This window comes from Prenolepis imparis, unplaced genomic scaffold (genome assembly GCF_030444845.1).
Source record: "Prenolepis imparis isolate NDT839.2.m4 unplaced genomic scaffold, iyPreImpa1.0 SCAF_3, whole genome shotgun sequence".
In the NCBI taxonomy this organism is placed as follows: Eukaryota; Metazoa; Arthropoda; class Insecta; order Hymenoptera; family Formicidae; genus Prenolepis; species Prenolepis imparis.
Genome location: NW_028141161.1, coordinates 15687913 through 15713369, shown reverse-complemented (window position 1 = coordinate 15713369; position 25457 = coordinate 15687913). Strand labels below are relative to the sequence as shown.

Sequence of the window (25457 nt, the reverse complement as noted above, 5' to 3'; positions counted from 1 at the left end):
CGTCGCAGCATCAGTTCATTTATAACATCGAATCGAATTGGCTGAATATCAATAAGAATATCTATAGATAACTAAATAAATAAAAATATTTTTTAAATATTAATTAAACTAACGTTGCTTCGGATCTTCAGCATGCTTCACCTCGGCCACGCTCTTCAGGCATTTAGGTATCTGATGAAAGCAACCCTTGCTGCTATACAGTTTCAAGTTAGACTGCTTGCCAGGCTTGTAAAAAATATCCTTGCAGATGGTCCTGCAAGTGTCATTGGAAACGTTGTTGCAGCATCGTTCGGTCTCCTCGCGCTTTTCCAAGCAGAAGAAAAACTCGGGCTCGTCGCTCGGTCGACAGTGTTCATTCAGATCATTCGTGGAACCCGACGTGGCGCAGGTTGAGCGACACCTGGGATTTTGAATGAGACGACAGCATCCTCGACCTATCCAATTTTCATTTCTCTTGAGATCTATAAAAATTCAGATGAATCTTAGTATATTCAGCAGCAGCACTGTTGCACATTCAGACTCAACGAACCAATAGACAAGCTTACCATTCAACGTCGAGTTCACGCAGGACCAGAAGTCCATCTGGAAAAAAAGGATTCAAACGTGAGAGAAGATAGTCGCAAAAAAATGATGAAGGAAGCGAAGTAACACAATCGACCGATCGACCGCAAGTACCCCGAGATCATTTTTCATAAAGCCATCACTGCGAATGAAAAAACGCGGATCGCGTTACAGACATCCTGGATCGTTTAAGTTGCCCATTGTCGTGAAGCTTCCGATCCAGATTTGAGTTGAATGAACGCGGAATAAACGAGTGTCGATCGTACATGGGACTGAGTCTTATAGAAACATATAATCGACGAAACTCACCAGCTCCATGGAACAAAACTCCAGCAGACGCTGAGTAGCGTTTTCCCTCGCCTCGATCTCGGCACCCAGGACCACCAAAGACATCTAAAGGTACCAGACAAAATTATCATACGAAAAAAAATATTAAAATTTTAATAAAATTATAAAAAGAAAGGTCATAACATGAATAAAAATTTTAAAACATCTTTTTTCGAGAGAGATTTAAAATTATTAAAGATTTAAAATTATTTTCTCTGAAAGAAAGATATAAATGGCATTAAATGTCAAGCAAAAGAAGCTTATTGTATAAATATAAATTATTTTAACGAATCAGATTTCGAGGCGTCAACATCTTTAATGTCTAGATTGAATTGAGTGGCTTCCGAAATTCGAAATGCGGAATGGTGCATTAGCGGTCATTAAAAATCAAGGACACGAATGCAACGCGCGGGCTCCGCGATTTCCTGCTGCCCGTTACTGAATGACAATCGTCTCCAGAGCCAGATATCGTATGTAATTCTCATTCCGGATTCAATCGGTGCCTTCCGCGAGGACATGCGCCGGATCCACTCGGTATGATCATCACGGCTAGGAGTTACGACCATCCATCAATATGCGGTGGGTCCTGACGGGCCCTGACGATACGCCCATAGTCAAAGCTCACGTTTACGAATTGTAAGTTATCGATCATCCATTCGTATTTTTCAAATAGTATTTTTTTTACATTAATTTACAGTTTTACAGATTTGATAATTCGCAATCGCATTATATTTTTATCAGAATGACAATACATGTTATTATAAAGTTACATTTAATTATTTGAATGAGGAAGAAGAAAGAAAGCTTTTTAATTATATATTTTTTTTAGATTATATATTTTCTTAATTTTATATATGACAAATTTTATTATTTCTTCTCTATATAGAGTGACGAAATTTATTTTATATATGTAGTAATTTAGTAAATTAGTCAATATCTCCAGAATATTTCTCCTAAGTTAAACTGTTATAAATGTTAGAAGCGAAAGTGATGTGTGGAGCTGAGAAAACCGCGACGTATTTTCGTCGTGGTATATTCTGGGAAGTATGCGCAGCCGGGCTACATCGCCATGTTGAAAGAGGGTGCATTATCCATTCGTGAATTTTTTGCAACAGTTTACAGCAATGTAGAAAGGAATTTTAATGACAACAAATTTCTATTTTCTGCGAAAAACTTATAAATGTTTAATAAAGTCCACGATTCGCGAATAATCTTCCGAATGAAAACTAGGATGGCAATCAAAAAAAAAATTTTTTCTATTTTTATATCGCTGAGATTAACGCACGAAATATTATTGTTGGCAAAAAATCTGAAATAAATGCTACTTCAAAGCTCATATATTCCGGACCAGATAAATCAATCTCGACAGTCTCCGAGTTACAGCCGAGATCAAAAGATACCGAAATAGAGCCGCAAGTTTTCATAATTTACCCCGTGCTTTTATTTGCCGAACTCACAAACGATATACTATAAACGACCGCGACGAGGTGTCGGTCGACTAATTAAATCAGTGGTTAGTTATAATTTTCCTGGACGATACAATGAACCATTATATGTGTTGACATTCAGTTGTTTTTTCATAAAAACCATAAATAATTGTTGACATATTTCTTTTCTTATCTTTTAGACTTTAATAAAATATTTACTGCATTCAATGCAAAATAAAAAGTATATAACGTAATTAAAAGAGAAAAGAGACAAGTTAAAAATCTATTTTATGATATGAAAAAGTAATAAAGATGTCACTGATCTGAATAGGAAGGGATGTCATGTGACGAATAGACATCTTTTTTGTCCATCTCAAGAATAACTTGTCACATAACTCGGACCTTCCGTCACGATTTCCGGTTATTCCGCTGCTAGATGGCCGGAGGAAGAAAGTGCTCATCAGTAGTCAAGCAAGACGATCCGGAGAGACGACTTTCTCAAAGTTTTTCTGCACCTCGCGTTGTCGTGTCTCACATCTCAAGTAAGCAACGGTGTTACATTCGCGTAAAACGTTAAAGCCATATGTATGTGACAGATTATATATTACCGATAATTTTTTATACAATATTCTATTGAATCTCGTTATAAGTTTCCAGCAAAGATAATCTATTATCTCGAATTTGCAAAAGTTTGACATATTAATATATATCACAAATATATTTTTACATTACAACTTTCCCGGGAGTCTTGATAATAAAAAATCTTTCATGGACGATATATTTTCATACATTATTTATTTTGCAATTAGAAATCAACAAAGAAGCACCCAATGTACATCCTTCCTCCTCGAATAAACTGCACGGAGACACGATATCATTGATAACACACGGTTCGTCCACCATGTTCAACGCGTCAATTCGTAATATTTGCGTATGAATGAACCCACGGGGCGCCCCGAAGAGGTCCGGCGTAAATCTCGCAGCGGGCCCCCGATGTCTCCGATATTATCTTCGAAGACGAGGCTCACCTCTCTAAAGAAGCTGCAGCGAGACGCGCACCCCACATCGAGAAACCCTCATCGAAGGAAGCGACCTGAGGTATACCCTGCTCCTTCTTTCGCTTTTTTTCATCTTTCCATTTCCTCTCTTTCTTCCTCTTCTTGTCATATTTCTGTTTTTATTTCCTGGATCCTAATATATCCACGGACACAACATATTTCGTGTCCTTTATCGTCCCGGGGTCGGTCCACGGATATTTATCAACCGCGCGATATCGCATTCATTCTGGAGAACGATTATGCCGTCGAGATTGTCTTTTTAAAATTCCCACGAAGCTTCCTCCTCTTGTGCATAACTAATAGATTGTATCCCGCGGTAAGAGTCGAAACGCGCAGCCACGACTAATTTCTTATCGCGACAAGAAAGGCGTATCCTTATATCTCGCTGGCGAACGTTTCGTACATTAACTTTAGATTTATAAGTAATCTCGAATTTCGTGAATCGTTAATTGTTACGGCCACTTTACTACCGACAATCTATTTTCGATGCGAAATATAGTACGATAAAAGTGTGCCATTTAAAATAGATAAAAAAAATCAGTGAATTATAATAATTTGAGAACGATAATGTAGCATAAAAATTTTGTATGTATTATACATATAATTTTACAAATATATTTTATATTACAATTTTTAATTAAGAGATTTAATAATAGATAGTCAATCTAGTGCATTAATCCTTCGTAATTGCATTTATTATTTCAGAAGGTCCTCTTAAGATTAAAGAAGGAACTCAAGAGTGCAGTATGTTGTGCTTATTTAAAATGCATACCTTGGAGCACACATTCCGACAGGATCCAGCAGCAAGCGAGCAGCAGGGTATTTCTACAACAGAAACCGAAGATGGATATTAGTTTTGTAGGTCGAAACAGAACATATGGCAACTATAGTCCAGTGTTGAACGGACACATTGCCCAAGATCTTCTCTCCTGGGCTGTCCTCCGACACAAAACAGACGCTTGTCCTGCGTTACGTCAGAATAAGAGGGATACAGAGGAAGAGAAAGAATCTTTTTTCAAAGGTCTACAGTCTACTGGGGGTATGTATACATATATGTCAAAACTCTGCCTATTTCTCGAAGGACCTCACATATTATATCCTGAAATTCGATTTTTACAAAAAAGTATTGTGTTTTTATTTATTTTACTTGTCTATATTACTTAAATTACAAAAGACTTTTATATTGTCAAAACAAAATAGTTTTATATTTATCTCTATATGCTAATATACGATTGTTTGAATAGTGAAATACATATACATTTATGCGTAACATTTGACGAAAAGTAAAATGGAATAAGAAAGAAGTCGTAAACTTTCGCCGTGAACGTTTCGTGCAGCGAGTATTTTTACTGGTGGTCTCTTAAATATTAAAGTTTTCGTTTCATCTAGTTGCGACTGCAGTAGCGTGCAGTCGAGAAATATTCCGTGTGTCCCCTTTCTTCCCAGCGTCTTCAATTATTAAACGACAGAGGGGGAATTGTTCGGCGCGTCACTCGAATCGAACAATAAGATATCCTGTCCTTCATTCGAGTCCTCTTTCAAACTAAATTTTGTGTAAGATCGTTATTTTTTTTTATAGAGAATTCCGAAGGATTAATTTTCCAACTTTGCTTAGTTAGACTTATCGCTAATGATGTACGATAGGTTGTTGCCCTTACAATGCTTCGATTGTGACGTAATTATGTACACAGCAACGCGCACGCGTGATTATTTCTATATTTTTGACGTGGACGTTGTCAACGACTCCTCCCAACGTGTCACGTTTGACGTGAAAGATCTTTAATGACTTTACGGGGTTAACATGCGGGTTCGATCAAAGTGACTCGTGTGAAAGGGGGTCTTTTGAATGGTGACTGAAATCGTAAGGGCCGCCGACCGCGCCGACACGTATGCACTGCGTTACAATGAAGCTAATAGATACCAATTAAAAGTAAATTGTGGCCCTCTCTCGCTTCGTTTCGAAGAATCGTTCGATTCCGGTTACGTGCGTAAGAGTGTAGAGTACATTTTTTAGGGTTGACGTAATCAATTTCGGAGTACATATCGTATAAAATTTTCTATAAAATGCCTAAAGTGTTCTTTCAAGTGTTCTTTTCAATTACCGAAGCATGAAATATCGTTTGCATCTCGACACTTACAAAGAGCTACAATTACAGTCTTATTGTCGAGAATGAAGAATATCAGTCGCGCCACACAAAGATCGTTAGCATTCCTGAGCAAACAGGAGGGCGTGCTTGGCTCGAAAAACATTCTCCTATTACAGAATAAATTACGAATGTTTGCCTAGATATCGGTTTCGGTCACCAACACCTGGCACTTGTCACCGAAGAATTATTCCGTCGAATCTATCCCAAAAATAATTTTTTTTTTTTATTTATAGCGTAATGATTTATGAGAATCTCGAATTACATTTTTCACTTTATAAACAAAGTGTGTTATTATTATAGAGTTACTATAATAGTAACTAGAGTATTACTATTATATAGATCTTTGCAATCTATTTTTTGTTTATCGCCTTAAACCATACGGGAGCTTTTCGCTCATTACGCATGCGAGTGCATTCGTAACCACCTCGTCGTCGTAAAAATTCGCGCGGGTCGTTTAAGACGCTTTAATCGAATCGTCGCCACAAAGAACCTTGACGTTTCCGCGTGAAATTTGCGGCGACAAGTGCGTCGCGCCTTAAAACGCGGCATTTTGTGGCTCCTGTTGCGGACGATACAAAAATAACCGGAGTCGTTCGCGACCATCCGGCGTTTACACCGATCTAAACTCCGCGCGGTGCCCCCTTCACTTCATCCCATCCGTTTACGCGCTACCGGAGAAGTCGAAGAATTCGTGACTCTGACGAGAAACATCGACGGGTGCAGTTCAAATTACCAGCAACTTATAAACAGAATATGTATTTTATTTTTTCAGAGAATCGCGCTCTACGTTCAAATCTATCGAGGGAAAGGAGAGGTTGAGGAAATTGACGAAACCCGTTTATAAGACGACTACTGGACTACTGGACTACTTGATGAGAAAGAATCGCGAGACTGAAAAAGAATTGCAACATATGGGAGATGGTAAGTACAAATTATATAAATAGCAGTAGGCTTCTCTCTCTCTCTTGTGAAATACATAAATTGACACGATGGTACCGCCGAGAAGTGACAAATAGCGTCTTTAAAGTGGACCGTTTAATTTGACTAATTCAAGATTCCACGGAGCGGGACAGGCGGCATTTTAAATTGTCATTTTAATGCGCTTAATGAAGCAAGAGAACTCGGTCTCGCGTGCGCTCACCGTCTCTCGACATTAGCATAACAGAATAGGAAATGCAATCGTTCACGACGATACAATAATACCGGCGAATCCTTCTGAGAAGGATCGCGCGCGCGTGTATTCGCTCGATTACACGTTGTACGATCATAATGCCATGCCCCGAAGAGACGTGTTGCAAATTTTAATTCGACATTTCCTTTCTGACGACTTTATATTTCTCTTTATTTTTTTTGTTCAACCGCTACGACGTGTCTAATGCACATGCCATCTTGCATGATGCTATATGCCAATATAATGACAGATCCCAGCTATAGTAAATTGCGCGGCGACTAAATTTATACAAGGTATGTTTATACATAATTTTGCATAATGACCATAATTTCTAACGGAGAAACTTGACGTAAAATATGTTTATCATATTTTATACATATTAATCGCGCGCGTTAAAGTAGAATAGAGACTGAATATGAATCATTTTGAGAAGATGGGATTTATACAATTAATATCAATATTGCAACATCGTGATATTTCTACGATTTCATTTAAAATGTAATTTGTGTCTTCCCGTCCTCCGGTCACGTCCTGTCCGGTTAAACGCTCAGTATGTCAGTCCACGCGCGTGCGGAGACAATAAACGTGTCTTCATGCGCGTAATTTACAGCGCGAATCGACATTTCTTCTCTCGCCGCGAATTTTTCTCGGAACGGAGGGAGCGCGCGTTTCCTCGACGAATTTAAACGACCGGTGATGTCGATCGATGGGAATTTGTCGTGTAACATTGGTGTTCCTTCGTCTCTGTCCGGTTCTTGTCCATACAGTCTTGGTTCCATATACGGTCGTATAACTACATTCGCAGCTGCATCTTTCAGCGCTTGAAGCTGCGACATCGTCGCCGTCGTCATTGCGCTCGTAAAACCCGGATGATTCTCCCACGCCCCGAGATAACGAGCTTACCAGCGGATATGCTATGTAATAAGCACGCTGATCCCCGGAAAACCGGAATAAGCTGTCGACAAAATTGCACTCGGGACGAAATTTCCGCTACTTCTCTTCTCTTTCGATGTACTATACGATTTTTAATTGTCCAGCTTCCCTTCTTTTTCTTTGAGATTCTTTTCGCGGATGAAACGCAAATTTTAAAAGAAATTTATTTCTACGAGATTAAAAATGTTAACTTGCGCAAAACAGACTTCTATGAGCTATTATTTATTCTCTTGTTTTTTAAAAATATTTTCTTCTTTTTGCATTGATGCGAAAGCGCAGAATAAAAGCTTGAATAAATATCTTCTAATAGAAGATACCGTTGAACCCTCTGGTTGATATACAATTAGTTATGCCCTAATTAATTCTCGGACATCGCGAACACTGTTGTTTATCGCAACTATCATCATCGATTATAGATATTATGCAATATTGTTATCCAAATATATGGACGCGATAATTTCGCGAAAATATTATTATACACCATTGGTGTGCAAAGTCAAAAAAATTGAATCGAATTAATACATAATTAATACAGTCATCAAGCGCTGCACTGAATGAGCCGGTGCATTTTATGGTGCAAACGAAAGATAAAGAGGAAATCGACGAGGAGAGCAACGAAGGGGCATCAGGAGTAGACTAGCAGACGGGGGAAATAATGGGGGAAAGGGGGATCGAGATACGTGTCTCTCGACATGTTTTTATCCAGAGTGAAGCTTGTTACAGGGTTTTATGTGTTTATTTATCTCTCTTCTCTCTTGCGCGGCATAACACCATGTATATATCGGCGCACGAGAGTCTTTCTTTCGAAGACTCTTGCCTATTGGAAGTTCTCTCCTTTAATCCTTTTGCTGCTCTTTCTCTCTCTCTCCCTCTTTTTTGTCTCAAGATCTGTGTTCCTGCTTTTTTTTTTTTCTCAACAAAAAGTTCGCGACAACCGGTCTTCCGGAGGACGCTATCCGGGTGTCGCCAAAGGTCCACAAAAAGCTCCCGGTATATCTCCCTAATTACTATCTTCGTCTGTCACATTGTACATGAATACACACTCTGAATTTTGAAATTGGATACATGCAATTATCGTGGATGACATATCTCTCTTATCGTCTTTTCGATCAATTGACTTCTTAACACATCGTCACACATTTTCTTAAAAAATTATTTTTTTAAAAAAAGATAGAAAGGAGCGTCAAGTTCACACGCGACCGCTTAAAATAATTGTTGTAATTATTTTAATCGGAAAATTCTCAATTTATTTTTTTTTTCACGATTAGCAGAGATTGTCATCTTCCAAACGATACACGCGAGAAGGAATAAATCGAAGGAAGTTCTCCGTTCGAAGAAAATGTTTACACGCTCGCTTAAGTCGTCGTCTCCTCACGTAGACCGCTTCATCGCGCGTTCCGGACCGTCACGCTCTCTCCTCTTTTTTACTCTTATCTCCATTTATATTACCATAGCGGATAATCGTTATTACGATTATTAAGTGTTAACGTATCGCGTATTTTATTATTTTCTGTTACGCGAGTATCAGAGTATGAGATCTTGCGGTGTGTTTCGTCTCGAAGCGCGTTCGACCGCTACGGTTTTATTATCAAACCGTAAGAAAGGGAGCCTGCTCGTAAAAAAACCAACCGGAGAGGAAACAGATGGAGAGGAAATCTCCCGCGAGAGAGGGAAAGATTTGATCGACCAAATTATACAGTCTCGGATACGATCCTCGGCACGAGCGTGACGTTAACGCGTGTCCCCAAAATTTCTGAATGCCACTTTGCATACGTGCTACAGATTTAATTGCCGATCGTTGCAGGCGATGTATGTAAATATATAATACGGCCGACGTGAAAATTAATCGCTTATTCGTTTGCTGGTTGACGATGTAAGTACGCGTATCTTTCGAAACTTGCGAAACTTTTTTACAAAGAGATACGCGATTTAAAAAAATCGCGGCACATATTAAAATCAAAAATCGAAACCGGTATACGAATGTATATAATTTTAGGCGTGTTTAAATCTCGATATCTCGCACGCAGTCGCGAGAAAATGATCCCTATATTTATTCGCGATAATAGAGGCTGTAATAATGGTAGCGTGATTTTATTTTGCGTCTATCAACTCGTTTAATTAACATTCGCGATACTGTATAACACACTGGTTATATATTATAATTTCAGACAATTAATATGTATTTTCCGCTCTCGCGAAAGTGCAGGTTTTCGCGCGGCTCTTAAAAGTATAATTGAGCTCATTGAACGCGGGATATACTGGACTAGATCTGCGCATTAGAGTTACTTGAAAAACGATAAACGGACGCGCATAATAAAATGCATTGACGGTCCACGAAGGCGGATCGAAGGCGGCGATGAGCGGATGTTAACGGTTAATTAAGAATATCGATCTCGATCGGCGATCTTTAGAGAGTGTGTATGTGTGGGTGCAAATTATATGTATATTTTGCCGTCTTGCGTAAGTCACGCCGCTCCAATTTCCAGTCGCGGAGAGACACGCGCGAAATTACACGCTCCGCGTGTAAAACGGCGGTGATTTTACGCACCTCTCGAGAGCAAGGCGTCAAATATACGTCCGGGGATCATTACGATCGACACACTCGCCCGATATTAAAATTTACGTACGTGTGTAGATATATACGCGCGACAAGTTGTCAATTATCCCATTTTTTATGGATTTTAAGGATCCTGATGTCTGCAAAACAATCGTCGTTTTCTGCTCCATAGAATGATTTATTTAAAATAAAGATCATTATATGAAATCGCAGGCGCCGTTCGACGTTTGACGTTTGGCGTTTGACGTTTGACGTTTAGCGTTTGACGTTTGACGTTTGGCGTTTGACGTTTGACGTTTCTCGCGATCGCTCACGATCGATGAAAAAGTTTCTCGTGACTGTTTCTTCATATTATTATACTGATCTCTATATAACACACTTTTTCTCACTTTTTCCATATAACATACATCATACACCATCCAGTGTTATATAGAGATCAGTCTTTCATATTCGTTTATGCGCAAACGCGCGAAAATTGGAAAATTTTGCGATAACTTGACATGATAAATATATCATGAGATAAGCGAGAGAAAGAGAAAGAGAGAGACACGTATGGAATTTTTTATTGACGACGGTGGACAGATTAAATCGCTGTTTAATTTGCGTTTTTTTCCTGCGTTTCAATCTTCGAAGGTGTCGTGTCGTATATCATTAGGATAAAATAATTACATAATAATTCCGCTACGCGGACTTAATAATTATTCACGCACCTTGGTGTGTAGCTATATAAATCAAACGATGTATTTTGTAATACACGCGTATACAAGGAATTACATTACACACTTTCCAGTCCTAGTAAATAAATTGCTTTCGCGTTTTTCTCTCCCTCTTCCCCTTTCCTCTCTGTCCGGTTTTCATCAAAACCTCGTAATGTGTTAATCATTTGCGACACATGGATGCAATTCGCGCTCTATGTAAATCGCGTCCGTGTCGGTCATATCTATTACGACTCTGTTTATCCTTCGCGCATAATGAAAGAACTATGATGAATGGAAGATTTATCGTCATTCGATTTATGGGAACGACCCGATAATGCGACGATCTTTTCGTATATAATCTATCTCTTAAATTATAAATTTCTTGAAATAAAGTTTGAAATAAAAAATAAAAGTAAATTCAAAGCTATTAAAATAAAGTTCACGAGGCTGATGGAAAAAAATAAGCTGCAACATCTCGTATAATGGAGAGTAAATAATGTAATTATACATATAGTCTTCATACAAATTTTTTCTTGATCGAACGAATTCCGCGATCATTGATCATAATTATAGATCATAGTTTAATAGATCAAAAATTGGTCCATAGATATATGGTTTTCCTCTTCGCGTAAATATATTTTTCACATTGTCTCGATAAAAGTAATTGAACAAATACCGAACGAACGAGATTTGCGACACGTTATCACCTTCGGGGCTTTCGTGTGTGAATATACTTATACTGCGAGAATACACGAACATCTTCAGTGCCTCTGCTTGTGTGTATCTCTCTTTTCTCTTATTGTGCGTATGCGAATATGCGCCTCCAAGCCAGGCCGAAGGCGAAGAGGCCGGGGACCGTTAGCGACACCTCCTTTACACACACGCACGTGCACCATGTAAATTTAAGGAAAGATTAAAGTGACCAGAGAGAAAGAGGAAAAGAAGGAGAAACAGTGTGTGTATGTGTGTAAAGAGTCACGGAAACTGGGAATTGCATCTCGATAAAATAAACTTTCGACACATTACGCGACCCGAAATAACAGTTTGCAATTATCGAATACAAAATGCGAAAACACATGTTATTATAACGACATTCGTGTTATCTAGTAATAGTCTGCATAATTATTGATAGTAATTATCATGACATTAGCATATTTCGCAATAGACTTGCGCTTTTTTTTAATCCGAAAGTATTTCAAGTAAGATTTGAGATCTCTCCTTTTTAGTCTCGATATTTAAAAAACACTTTACAAAATCTTTATCATCTCTATGTGAATAGACAAGTCTTAATTCTTACAATTCGTAGGATTTGAGTTGATTCAATTTAAGATGAATGAAAATGTATGTATCATTTTTTTTAACCACGATGTCAATCAAAAATTTCATCTCAAATTTGCTCAATCTTGATAATGAAAAAGTCAAACTTTTAAATGTTGAGTAGAAGAAATAATGAATAATCTATATCGTGGAAGGAGGCAAAGCTTTTTACATGATGATCCGTGAGAATTCGAGCACTCTTGGTAGCAAGACACTCAACTCGATTACGATAAAAAAGTTCTCTGTCGTTTTTTTCTGAAGACGGTTCTTTCCAATGACAAGAGACATTAAAAATCGTCATACGAATGGCAGGGTGTAGATGTGAAAAAAATCAGCGCGACGAAGAAACGAGGAGAGATCAGATGAAAAAAGGACCACGTGCGCACATGTGGTGAGATGTTGTCGTTGACATCTTCTTGCCGTACAACACTCTCCGCGAGAAATGGGTTCAATGAATCTGTCCTGGGCTCGTATTTTTGCGCGTCGCGCGAAACAGCCATCGGGGTCGTGCAAGATCGCGCCGACCGATCTTAAAAATAATCACGGTTCATCTGGCGCCGTGATAAGTAACGCGTCGTTATGAGATTTCCCTGCTGGGTCCTCTGTAAAATATTACTGCCAATATTTCTGACGAGAGACGATCGTGCCTTATCGATTTCAGCGATCGAATAACATCCCTACGAACTTTATGCGATTCCCTTAATTATTATTTTAAATTAAAAAATTTATTAATTATATGTTATTAATCATAAATTATTATTTCGCTTTCCATCTGCAAATCTTCAGAAAGACAAACGCGCGAAAGATAAGCACACGAAACTCTTCACAAAACAGATGAATTAAAATTAAGAATTTATATCAATCCACTTTAACTCACTTACTTATCTTATAACATTCACAGTGAATTTTAATTTTAATCCATCCATTTAACATCGCAAAACAAATAGTGCATAAAAAATAAAATTTAAGATGAATTACCTTGCGCAGCTTCGAGGAAAGGATTCGTCGCGACAACCAGCGCGAAAAGGGTTGCAATCATTGTTATTAGCAGCATCGCTAAGTAGTGAATTTTCTCGGTGCGCTCTTGCAAAACACCCTTGAATCCCTCCGCAACCACGTGCAAATTCACCTCATGTCACCACCAAACGCACGCGAACACGTGTTTGTCAAAAAAGGGAGGAAAAAAAAAAAGAAAAAGAGGAGGATGAGAAGGAAAAAGATGTCAGTCTCAGAGACGTTCTGTGGACTCACATGTCGAGATGGAACACGCGTGACACTCGTACAGAACCGAGGTGTGCACTCGAGCGCAGCTCGTGAACGACTAAGCTTTTCGTGGCATTTACGAGTTGAGCTTTTTACTGAGTGGGTGAGAGGAAGAAACGTAGAGAGGAGAATCGGTGCCCCTTCGAGTATCGGGAGGGGACTGAAATGACGAGGGCGAGAGCGAGCGAGGGAAAGAAAAAGTGAAAGGGAGAGAGAGAAATACAGCAAGAAATTTGCATGAGTGGGTGGGAAGAGATGTATAGTGTGTGCAGTTGTCACACGGTTTAACTATGCACTATTGTGACATCTTCGGTCGTATACCCTATCACATTTTTTTATTTTTTTGTTTGTTCTCCATCGTCCCTTAACCGCGCACGACGAGACGAGATCTTTGTTTTTGAATTGATTTTTTTGTTACGCGTGTAAGTAGCAAAAAATTCTATTATCTTTAACTTTTGAACGTAAAAAAAAATTTTCCAGAAAAATTCCAATTTTTTTCTACATCAAGTCCAATTTAATTTTTTGCTATTTTTAATGACTTTCGAGGAATCGAAAATAGTTACGAGATAATAACGAATGATTTAGAAGTTAAATATGCTTTCCCAAATCTAGATAGCTAATGATCATTTTTATTGATAATAAATTTTAGAATAGATAGAAAAATATTAAGATCAGAATGTAAATTTTATTTTTATATTAAAATAAACTTTTAGGTAGAGTAAATCGTGTATGCTTTCTACTTGTTTTATAATGTCGATATAAGATAGTTCTTTTAGTCGTGACTTTTCAAAATCGTATTATATAACATGAATTATAATATTCTTATCGCTCAGTTTATCGAGAGTTTCTTCAACGCGTAGAATTAGGATCGTGCACAGGAAGATACGAACGAATTGGAAGAGAGAGCATGCGTAATGGACCACTTGACCATATTCATTCTCTGGCTTTCTCAAGTATATACTTCTCGAGTCGAGACACACAGGCGAGCCTCGGACAAAAATCAGTCCGTGTCCATAAATCTAATGTCTTTGCGGACCCCATTGCCTCGTAACATCGTATTCTGAGAAGGAGAAAAGCTGATAACCCAGGCTACGTAATTTCCGCTGATAACGTCGCGATATGACGCGCTTAAATCTTCGTAATACATTTCTGAGATATCGATACTCCAGCCAGACGCGAAGTCTTATACATTTAATCCTCATGTTTAGATGTCGATCACGTTTAATTTGCACATTTGTATATATTTGGCCTAAACAGACTATAAAGGCATATTATCGCGAGATAAGATCATTTACGACGAATTAATCATCAATGTAAAGTTACTAATTAGTTAAGAAAGTCCATACACGCTGCATCGTTTTCGATGAACGACTTAATTAAAGGTCGGAGCGAGATTTCCTTGAACTGCATAGCTTGCATATTTCTCTACGCTGTCTGATTTATCATGCAGTCAGAGTTTGGACCGCGGAGAGAGGATCCATCCATTTTTTATCGATGTCTCTCGCCGGCCAACGGGGTGTTCGAAAACATGTCCGACGTCGTCTCCGGATATTTGATTGACTGATCGGAGAGGATTCTCGGAGCGCTCGTAATTTATTAATTTATTCCGCCGATAAATCGCCTTCAATCCGCACGTGGGCAGCGGACGACCGGTTCTTAATAGCTCTTTCTCTCTCTTTCTCTCTTCTGTTTAATCTTGTCTCTTTCTCGTTCTCTCTCCTTTTAGGTCCCTTTAAAGGGGGAAAAGGCCGTTATTCTACTGTCGATGTAAAAAGACAGCAGCGTGGTATGTCATTTGCGTACGTTGCACAATTGGCGGGTGTTATGCAAAAATGTGTTAACCCACTAATTTTACGCAAATCAAGTTAAAAATGCACAATTTCGCACATATTCCGCCAACTCAACCATTAGTACACAATCTTTTTCTCTCTCTTCTAATATTGCTGATATAATATAGTCTTACATAATATCTGTGTCTATAATTATATTTTTGTTATAAAGATATCTTCGAAATGTCATCCATATAAGAAATATCTTGTACTGGATGTTCTTGGCGCTGACTGATTCTCTCGAACATTTTTCTCGTCATTCGTCATCATCGCGATTCCAAGGCAATAATATACAGATGCAGACTAAAGTCCACCCCCGATTAGCAGTCGCGTAAAGTAAACGCGCGACCAGTTCCGCGATCCGAGTTTCTTCTCCCGAGACACGTCCGCTATGTTAATCGCGCGCGATCGTATAAATATTCAAACACACGCTGGACCACAGCTCGAATGGACCTCCGTGCTACCGGCTCCGGCACTACCTGTCGCGCATAGATAATTAACAATGATTAACGATACACAAAGTCGATCCGCTCGCGGCGATCGGCGATCAATACCAAGTCGGTCGCAAGAATGTAATCCTCGAGATCCTGACGACGCCTGTTCTCCAAACTGAAACAATTCAATCGCGTGAAGATTAAAGAAAAAATTACCCTTGGCTCATTTTCATTTGTCTTTACGACAATTGTAGATTCGACGATTGATATTTATCTTATTTTTGTTTTCAAAAATTCAACGTATAGTCGTTGAATCTCTCTCTATTTCTCCGAAATTTCAAAGAGCTCCACACGCACGTTATCGCTTGATAGAGACATTCGAGATAGAATGTGGAGATGTATTTCAATTGTCCCCCGGGGGATTCCGGAGAGTGTTCTGCCAAAGAGTTTCACACGCGAGTGCCAATTCCGAGGAAACCAGTTTCTTCGATTGGCGAACGCGATCAGAGTCATCGCAAAGTGCATACCGGTTTAACCTCATCGAACCTCATCGAACGAGATACCATAAGGATCTTCATTCCGTATATAGGAGAACGTATAGCTAATTCAGGCCTTGATATTAGAGGGATATTCCTGGCATCGTCAGGAACTTTTTACCGAGCTCCTGCGACTCCGTCGTAAATAAGAAGTTTGCAAATACAACTCATCATCCTCATCCACATTTCGTTCTAGCTTTACATAATTTTATAATTTTAAAATATAGTAAAAGAAAAATAATTTATAATTATTAGATCTTGATATCGGTCTAGACAATTTTTATCTTAACATTTAATATTGTAAAATTGAGAATTTTAGTCGCAATCATTACGATTCACGTTCGCCTTCCTTCCGCTTATCTATTTATTTCTTCTAGGCAAACATTCTCGATGAGGTTCTTTGTATCGGGGCGATCTAATACTAGGAAGATGGATCCAGCAACGCGGACTCGATTTAACTCGCTCAAGTACTCGGAATGGTTATTAATTATCTTCATGCAGACTCGTCGACTAATTGGACGGCATCGTATGCACCCAACGAGATGAGCGAGACGTGAATTTTGATTCATCGCAAACCTCGGTTCAGCGTAAGAAAGTCACTGTCACCGAATGTATTGTCATCAAAAACTTCCGCTCTCTCTCTCGCAAATTAAACAATAATCATCTTAAAAGAAGTTGCTGAAGAGAAAGTGTTTTGTTGAAAAAGTTTTATTAGCGAGAGAAAAGAAAAAGTTATGAGAAGAGATAAAGATTTAACAAGTTAAAGATTGAAATTGAAAGTGTCAATATGTTTGATATTTTAATCTAAAATTAGATATTCTCTATTGAAATGAATTCTCTTCGATTTATTCCGACTCATTTATTTTTTACAGGTAGACGAGAAGACGAAAAGAGAGGAAAGGAAAGAAGGAATAAACAGTTCGCTGAACGTCGGGTATTCTGCGGCGATCGTCGACCGCATGTCAATGAAGGTGAGCTGAAAAGTCAACGAGCGAATCGAGCATCATCGTGCAATCATCGTGAAAAATCGCATTTTCCGTGCAAATTTGTCGCGAATAGAATCCCGAGCGCTTGCATCTGCATTCGCGATACGTCGGTCGGTCGCTCGTTTGTACGACGCCGCGACACGTTCGCGATCGCGATGAATAAAAAAAAGACCGCAATCCGTGATGTCAATCGCATTGTCCGTACAACGGCACCAACCTGCGTGATTCGCGTTACATTCTGCAATTTGCAATAATGCGCGCCGCGGCATTTTCCTCTCACGCGCCGACCTGTCATTACAGAAAGCTCGAGGACAATGCGACCGAGCAGATTAGAGGAATTGGAATGTGCGATAATGAATACGCAGACCAGAGTGTACGTATAGCTCGCAACTCGCAACGCAATATTTTTTCAATGTCATTTTATTAACAATTATAAAAAAAATTGACACTATGCGTAGCGCACGCGGATAATGTATCTTATATATGCCATCATTATATATAAGAATCACATTTTAGTTATTATATATAACGTTATGCGATCGATAGTTTCGCCGATACCGCGTGTTGGGATTCTCACAGAACAGACCACCCTCGCGAGAGACCACATCGGCGTTACCGACAGCGTGTTTTAAAAGGGTGCCGAGCGGCGCTGGTAGCATCATCGGGGGTGGTTGCGACGATGGTGGCGGGCACTCTCTGCGCGCCAGGCAGGGGAGGTGAGCCGTAAAATCGTCCGGACGGAGGAGCGACTGCGGCGGTTGTACCATATGGAGCCGAACGACCGGGCGACGTGTTAGGCAATCGGCGGTCCCGCGATTCCGCGGGACGAGCGCGAGGGCCTACCACGAGGAGAGCGCGAATGTTCATCGATCCGACAGTTGGGTGAGCAGGAGAGAGTGAGTCGCGCCGTAGAAGAAAGGAAGGAACGAAGGAAGGACGGAAGGAAGGAAGGAAGCCAGTCAGCCAGGCCAGGCGAACAATCGGCTTCCGAGTGCACGCGTACTCGTCGGCACGAGGGATCCAGAAATGGGTCAACCCGACTCAGCGGCGGCCGTTTTCTCGCCACTCGGTGGCCTAGTTTCATCGGGGGCGAGCAAATAAAAAGAATCGCGACGCCCCCCGCCCACCTCCCGCCGTCGCGGCGACGTTACACGCGTTTCGTCGTCATCGTCGTCGTCGACAACGCAGCTGATCGCGAAACTGTCTGCTCTCCGTCGCGGCAAAGAATTATGGATTCTCTCGGACTTCCTGCTGGCCTTCGACTGGCGTGTGTCCATCGATTGACTCGCCGCCCCGACGTCGTGATACGGCATTAGACACGGCTGATAGCCGGAGTCGCTGCGGGGGTGAAATCGCCGAGGTGACAGAAGCCACGTTATAGATATATATAGTGGTTCGAGTGATGAACGTTCAGTGCTTCGAGAGAGAAATGCGTTTTCTAATCTATTTCGATCTATTTCAAGGTTGAATACGCCGCAATAATATTGACTAAAGTTTATTATAGTAACTAGATTATCATGATCAAAATTTTTATTATCTCAATTTTTTTCAATCTATTCGATCAATTCCTTTCCGCTGGGATGAATGATAGGACTTTGCGAGAAAACAGAGTTCTTCCTGGAAAGTTTAGGACAGATGTACTCGGTAACATCGTTAGTATGCAACCCCCTTTTCACGGTCGCCGAAAGGGATGTCCGGTTCGATCGCGCTCCCAAGGGGTAAAAGGGAAACGTCGGGAAGATCGAGCGATGTTACTACAATAAAATTGCCTCCCCAGGTGTTCATTCGTATTATATTTCGCGTTTTCAGATTATTTTATTAAATTTAAAACAGTTTATTAAAACGTGTGCTTCCGTGCGCGCGATTGCTTCTGAAATTAAATTATACAAATAGTGTATGATAATGTAAATTAATCAGATGTATCTACATTAACTATTCCATTTCATTTACTGTTTCATTTTTAATAAATTTAAATTAAAAAATTTTATCAATTTATACAAAAAAAGATTCAATCAAGTTTTCTCATTAATTAAATAAGTCAGATCCTCCGTGAAAATAATTCTCAAAGATACGAATGAATTAAATCGAGAAATTACGAATTTATTCGATGAAAGATACTATCCTGAGAGCATATCGATTGTCAGAAGAAACTAATCGAAATCGCGTGAAATAGCGTCACATTATCCGTCATAGTATCCGCGCGTGCTAAGTACTGCGATGTACCGTAAATGAAAAAAAGTAATTCTAAAGTAAATCTAAAAAGTAATCACAACTCGCGCGACCTTCTCCTCGTTTTGCATCGTTCGATCATGATGAAAACGTTTCCTCATCAAGTTTCTCCTTCGTAAAGAGCGTTTCCGAAGGCATGGGGAAGGTTGGAATAAATATAGATAAATAAAACGCCAAAGAGGGAAAAAAATATTTATAATAGAAAATTTGAAAATAAACTAACACTCCGGTTCCTATTTTATTATAATATAATTATTTTTATATTATTTAATTAGAGATTTTTAATGCACATATACACATAATTATATATATTATTAATATTATTTAGTTCACATTTTATGTAAATATAATTATAAATTATTATTTATATTATGCAGGATATGATATACACACGTTACATAATTTTATCATTGCGCTTGGAATATAATAGCTATATAATATATAACCGAAATAATCGAGGATTTTCGCCGATTATTCACATAATTATATAAGGATATTATATATTTACATAAGGATTACGTTACCTGAGATTCGCGAATGTCTCTTTCTTTTCACATTATTCACTTCGGAAACCTCAAATCCTGTCTATCGCGCGAGACAAGTCGGTGTTACATTTATAGCGCAACAATATCATTAATTAATCTAACATTAATTAATCTGATTAAATTTCTGACAAAGGATCTGGAAGACCGTTATCCCTCGGACACGCTGAAAAATGGCGTCCAGCAAACCACCGGAGATGAACTACACGTGCGAGATATGCGGTCTGGAAGGCTTCAACGACGAGGAGATGCGTTCGCATATGGTGCAGTATCATCTCCAGGGCGCTGCCAACTGCCCGTTCTGTGATCTGGGTGAGATCTCGCCTACGGAGATGCTGGTCCACGTCAACAGCGCTCACCTTGACTACCTGACCCCGAGGTACTCTCAACAGTATAAGCTGTATAAGTATTGTAGATCTATCACTTCTAGCTTCTGTTCACACAGATCTTCGTACAGTCTACATTTCTCTATAAAATAATAGAAAAAAAGACATATAAAATTTCTTTTAATTTATATATTAATCTTTAACAAAAAATTATATATTTATCTTTTATTATTGAAAGGGAAAATGAGACAAAAGCGAATAGCTGAAACAAATTGATTACTTGTTTACTTTCACGAAAAAATTATGATATTAAAAATTATATGATATATATTATAAGAACTAATAATATATAAAAGATATATTTTTTCTAAAGCCAGATAAATATTATTAATTATTATTATCTAATTTTATCTATGATCTTTCCTCATTTGCTGTTCCGCAACATGTCTGGTACAAAAATAGATAGCTGTCGCGCGCGTTTAATCCCCTGTCCGACTTTACCTCACTTTTCCTAATAATAAATAAAAATTATAATTATAAAATAAATCAATTTATATATGAAACACAAGAAATTTATTTTACCAAAAATTGAATAAATAATTAAAAAATTTTTGACAGATTTAAATTTCAACAATTTAAGAAAATATAGTTAAATAATTAAACGTTTAATGACTATGTTTTTTTGTGTTTAATCAATTTTAATTTAAACAATAAGTATATAAATCTGGACTGAAAATCTCTACGTATAATATACCAGATTTACACATATGTTAATATTAACATTGATAGCTTCTTGTAAATAGTCAAAAAAATAGCTTATTATTTGAATTATATGTATATATGAAGAGCTCGTGAAAAGTGATTTCAATATAAACAAGTATAATTTATATAATTTATTATTAAGTATATAATTTATTATATATATATATAATTATTTATTAAACTAATAAATTAGCTATAAATACAGACAGCCGACAACGCACGTGCAAGAGCAAAATTATCGACACGCCGATGAAATTTACCGACGTGTCCATGAATTTCTCTAGTAACTTTGCTGACATTGAATCTCCCTGAAGAGTCATGTGACTAACCGTTTAAACTACCTGTCTGAGAACGGTATTGTGCCAAGTGTCGTTAAATATATTCGTGTGAATCCAAAATAAAAGCTGCAGGAGAATTCAGCTCCTAAGAATTGAAATCCTTACGAAATAAGAGAAATATCCGAGTGTGAAAGAAAACAAGCTGATCGAACTTGAAGTCATGTGGCAAAGGGCGAGAAAGCGGCGATGTATCAAAAATTGGATTATTGTGACTGAAAAAATGTAACATGCTTTTCGTAGACACAACATTCTCATATAAAACACTAAACGAGTCTTTTGTATCCACGCTCGCTTGTGTATATAAATATATATTGTACTTTGCTCTATTGACATCAACACGATCGTGCTAACGCTTTGTTTATTTACAGCACCCCGGAGAACGATATGATGGCGTTCATCGACGATGATTCGCTGATGGACGAGCACAACAGGCGGGACGAATGTCGAGGACCCTCGCCGTCCATGTCTCTGCGACCGCCTCATCTGCAAAACGGCTGGGGTAGTTCTCTGGGGCAGCGTGTCAAGCAACAGCAGCAGCAAATGCCGCCGAGAAAGCTGGACGGTCAAATAACGAATCCCAACGTGAATAATAATAACAACAATAACAACAGTAACAATGCCAATGCTGGTAAGGGATACACGCTGTTCAAAATTGCTGTTCAAAACTGATGATGAGATTGCGAAGCATATGAACATATGGCTTTTTTTATTCAGTGCTAGAAGGTGCAGCTGGTCAAGGTTCACCACTGCGTTCAGGCCTAAATTTGCAACTGCGCTCGCACGCTTCCCCAAAACTTCCAGTGCAGGAGTGTCCAATGTGCCCCTACAGTTCCGACAGTCCGCTAAGACTAGAAGAGCATATCAATCGCCAACACTTTGATCTCACCTCGCCGTCCTTCCCACCAGAATCCCCGCCGTCTCGTGATGGAATCTTCAACTGCCCGCTTTGTGTTACGTCTTTTCCGAATTCTTCTGATTTAGAGTTACACGTTAATATTGAGCACAAGGATATACTTAGGTACGATGTATCCACTTGCTTCGGTTATATTGTTATTTAATATAGCATTACTATAAAATATCTATAAAATATTACTTAAAAATATCTAATATCTATTAGTATAAAATTTATTATAAAATATCTATAAAATAACATTAAATTAATAGTAAAATTAGATAATAAATATTTGATTTATTTTTGACAGCCCTGCAAATGGAACAACCTCACAATCCGATACAGCTACTGTCAGTAGCGATTCAACACCTGCCTGCCCTGTATGTCTTAGTACATTATTTAAAAATAATGACGACCTAATGGCACACATCGATGAACACTTTAGCAAGAAGAGCACACCATCGCCTGTGACACCAGATGTGTCGACTGATAGAATGCTAGCGAAAGACATGGAGAGAAGGGAGAAGGAGGTGAGAAAACTGCGCGAACAACGCGAGTTTGAGATGCTGAGAGCGCAATACGGCATGGACAATCAGGGTAACTTCAGAGAACAGAGCGTCACTAATATGCAGCGGGCTGTGTATGCGGGCGAAATGACGGTGGCCGATTTCTTCGAGAGACAAATCGAGCTCAGGGCCGCCGAGAGTAGCGGCATCGACGATGGCAGTTCTTGTACACGCGGTAAATGATTTACAATATTTCTCACGCGAAAAAAAATCTTTCTAAAAACCTTTATTAATACGATATTATTTTTTTTTTTGCAGGGCTGGTTCCGAAAGTACGAGCCATTAGTCAAGCTTGCAGTAACGTAGTGAATACCTGGATGTGTTCCACTGTGGACCATTACGCGTCGACTTACGGCGACAAAGGCTGGGGCTGCGGTTATAGAAATATGCAGATGTTAATCTCGTCTCTCTTGCAGCACACAGGGTATAACGATCTAGTTTACAAAGCCTGGAGCTCCGGTGCCGGTGGCAACAGTTCCACGGAAAATCCCCTGCGCAGCTCTATGCCGTCGATTTCGAGATTACAAAAGATGATCGAATGGGCGTGGGCCCAGGGCTTCGATATACAGGGTGCAGAGCAACTTGGCAGTAAACTCGTTAATACTAGAAAGTGGATCGGTGCGACGGAGGTATTCACGCTGCTGTCTAGTTTGAGGATAAAGTAAGTTCCATATTTTTAGACCGATTGTCAAATCATACGATGCACACTTTTCTCTTCCTGACTTTGTACAGATGTCAACTGGTGGACTTTCATAAACCTACTAGCTCGGACGGCAGCCATCCTGAATTGTTCAGTTGGGTCCTACAGTACTTTCAACGATGCGAAGACTTTAAGCCACCTCTCTATCTTCAACATCAAGGTACTTATGCTCTTCTTATATCTTTCTAAAGTTAAAACGCCGATTTACTGATTGATGTTCAACGTTAATAAATTCAGGACATAGCAGAACGATAATGGGTGTGGAACAATTAAGAGACGGTTCAATAACCATGTTGGTACTGGATCCGAGTCACAGTCCGGCGCAAATGACACATTTCAATAGCACGAGTAGCGCACCCGGCGCGATGAGGCTCGTACGGAAGTCTACCGCGGCAATGAAAGCTAGACAGTACCAAGTTGTGGCTGTAATCGGCACTATGGATACAGAGGCGCAGTATCAAGTAATATAAACGCTTTTGTGAATTGTCTCATTTATTGATAATACATAATGCGCGTCTATTTCATTTTTTGTCTTTTTATTTTTTTCAGCAAAGTAAAGTATTACGATCAATGCGTGTTCCTCAAGACAGGTGAGAGTTGCTGGTTCGAGAAACAGTCGAGCGAAGGGTGAAGACTATAGATTACTGCCTCAAACCAATCTTATCCAATATCCTTGAAGTTACGTGACCATGATGTCCTATGTTCTTCTACCGCTAGCAGACTTATTCCATTGTAGTAGTGCAGACGGTATTTATTTATCAATATATTCTTGCATCTCTCTCTAATCATTAATAATGGACTAATTCCTTAAATCGTTGTGCCCGCGCAAAACCTGCAGCACGGCGGACAGACATTCGCGGAGCTGACATTTAAATATAAAAAAAAAAGAGCTCTTTGCGATGCGCCGCTGTCCGAGCGTGCAATCCCCCCCCCCCCCAAACGGAAAAAGTCCTTATCTTTAATAAATTTTGCCATATTACGCGCGATAATGTGATAATCTGTGAAGGGAGTTATCATATTCGCGACGGCGAAAGGTTTGAGAGGAAGGATAAGTGCTAAATCAATCGTCATTTCTTGTCCAAAATGTTCTGCTCAATTTTCGTCGCACCGAATAGGCTGTGCTAACCCTTAGTCAACCAATCGGTTGCACCATCGAAAAAGTCGTGGCAGAGCTTGAAAAACGAGATTTTCGTAGCTGTGATGCTGTTATCAATACGACGCTGATCATTCATATACATCTAACGAGAGACACTCTTGAAAACGCTCCAGAATCAATGCGGTGTTCCCAGCATTGATTGTCTCGTTCTACACTCTACAATTTGTAACAAAGATTTCCATCAAAGTGTTGTCGACTTTTAGTCAATAGAAAAAGTGCCGAGAGCCGTATGGTATACATATATATATATATATATATTACCTTGCGACAAGTTTTATATAACAATACGAAAGATATTCTTTGACGCATTTTGATTGCTAAAAACGCTTCTATGAAAGAATCTGGAGTGTCTGCAAAAGTGTGTGACTAAGTCGCATTTCCATATATATTATATACTAACATACACACACATTACACAACTGCACACTCTTCGTTATATCGTATTTCACCACTTTGCCCAACACACATAAAGTACAACTACTTTCATATTAATTACAAATATTCTATTTAATTATCCAATCAACTTTAGGCTACTTGTCTTAGCTCGTAAGTCCAAACGCAACGCTGTGAATGAGAGGATAGATGAACAAAAAGTCCATTTACTTGTTAATTATATTATACACTTGACGATTTATGTGACTTAGTAAATTATTATCATTATATTACTCTTATCATATTTCATAAATTATACTGATATATATA

The 25457-nt window shown here is 38.9% G+C and overlaps 2 protein-coding genes across 4 annotated transcripts in view; one reads left to right on the top strand and one right to left on the bottom strand.

Annotated features, from left to right (window-relative positions):
- Positions 1–13831, bottom strand: part of Reck (reversion-inducing-cysteine-rich protein with kazal motifs) — a 17319-nt gene extending 3488 nt beyond the window's left edge. The window contains exons 1-5 of one of the 2 annotated variants that reach the window (XM_083034785.1): positions 13175–13831; positions 4146–4198; positions 871–954; positions 546–582; positions 114–461 (exon numbers count right to left, since the gene is read on the bottom strand). In XM_083034785.1, coding sequence (XP_082890911.1) covers positions 114–461; positions 546–582; positions 871–954; positions 4146–4198; positions 13175–13250 — 598 coding nt within the window. In that variant the 5' untranslated portion in view covers positions 13251–13831. Of the gene's footprint in view, positions 1–113; positions 462–545; positions 583–870; positions 955–3343; positions 3961–4145; positions 4199–13174 lie in introns of those variants that run through there. The other variant, XM_083034786.1, reaches the window with a different exon arrangement.
- LOC145934404 (zinc finger-containing ubiquitin peptidase 1) lies at positions 378–25457 on the top strand. 2 transcript variants are annotated; one of them, XM_083034787.1, is made up of 16 exons: positions 378–960; positions 1215–1524; positions 2647–2857; positions 3125–3413; positions 4079–4412; positions 6293–6441; positions 16636–16845; positions 17131–17229; positions 20152–20394; positions 21810–22069; positions 22156–22459; positions 22644–23074; positions 23158–23560; positions 23632–23759; positions 23837–24060; positions 24149–25457. In XM_083034787.1, exons 9-16 carry the CDS (start codon positions 20189–20191, stop codon positions 24191–24193), a joined length of 2001 nt encoding a protein of 666 aa, XP_082890913.1. In that variant the 5' UTR covers positions 378–960; positions 1215–1524; positions 2647–2857; positions 3125–3413; positions 4079–4412; positions 6293–6441; positions 16636–16845; positions 17131–17229; positions 20152–20188; the 3' UTR covers positions 24194–25457. The 2 variants fall into 2 exon arrangements, with proteins under 2 accessions (XP_082890913.1, XP_082890914.1); XM_083034788.1 differs by lacking the exons at positions 378–960; positions 1215–1524; positions 2647–2857; ... (4 more) ...; positions 17131–17229; positions 20152–20394 and adding an exon at positions 21376–21663.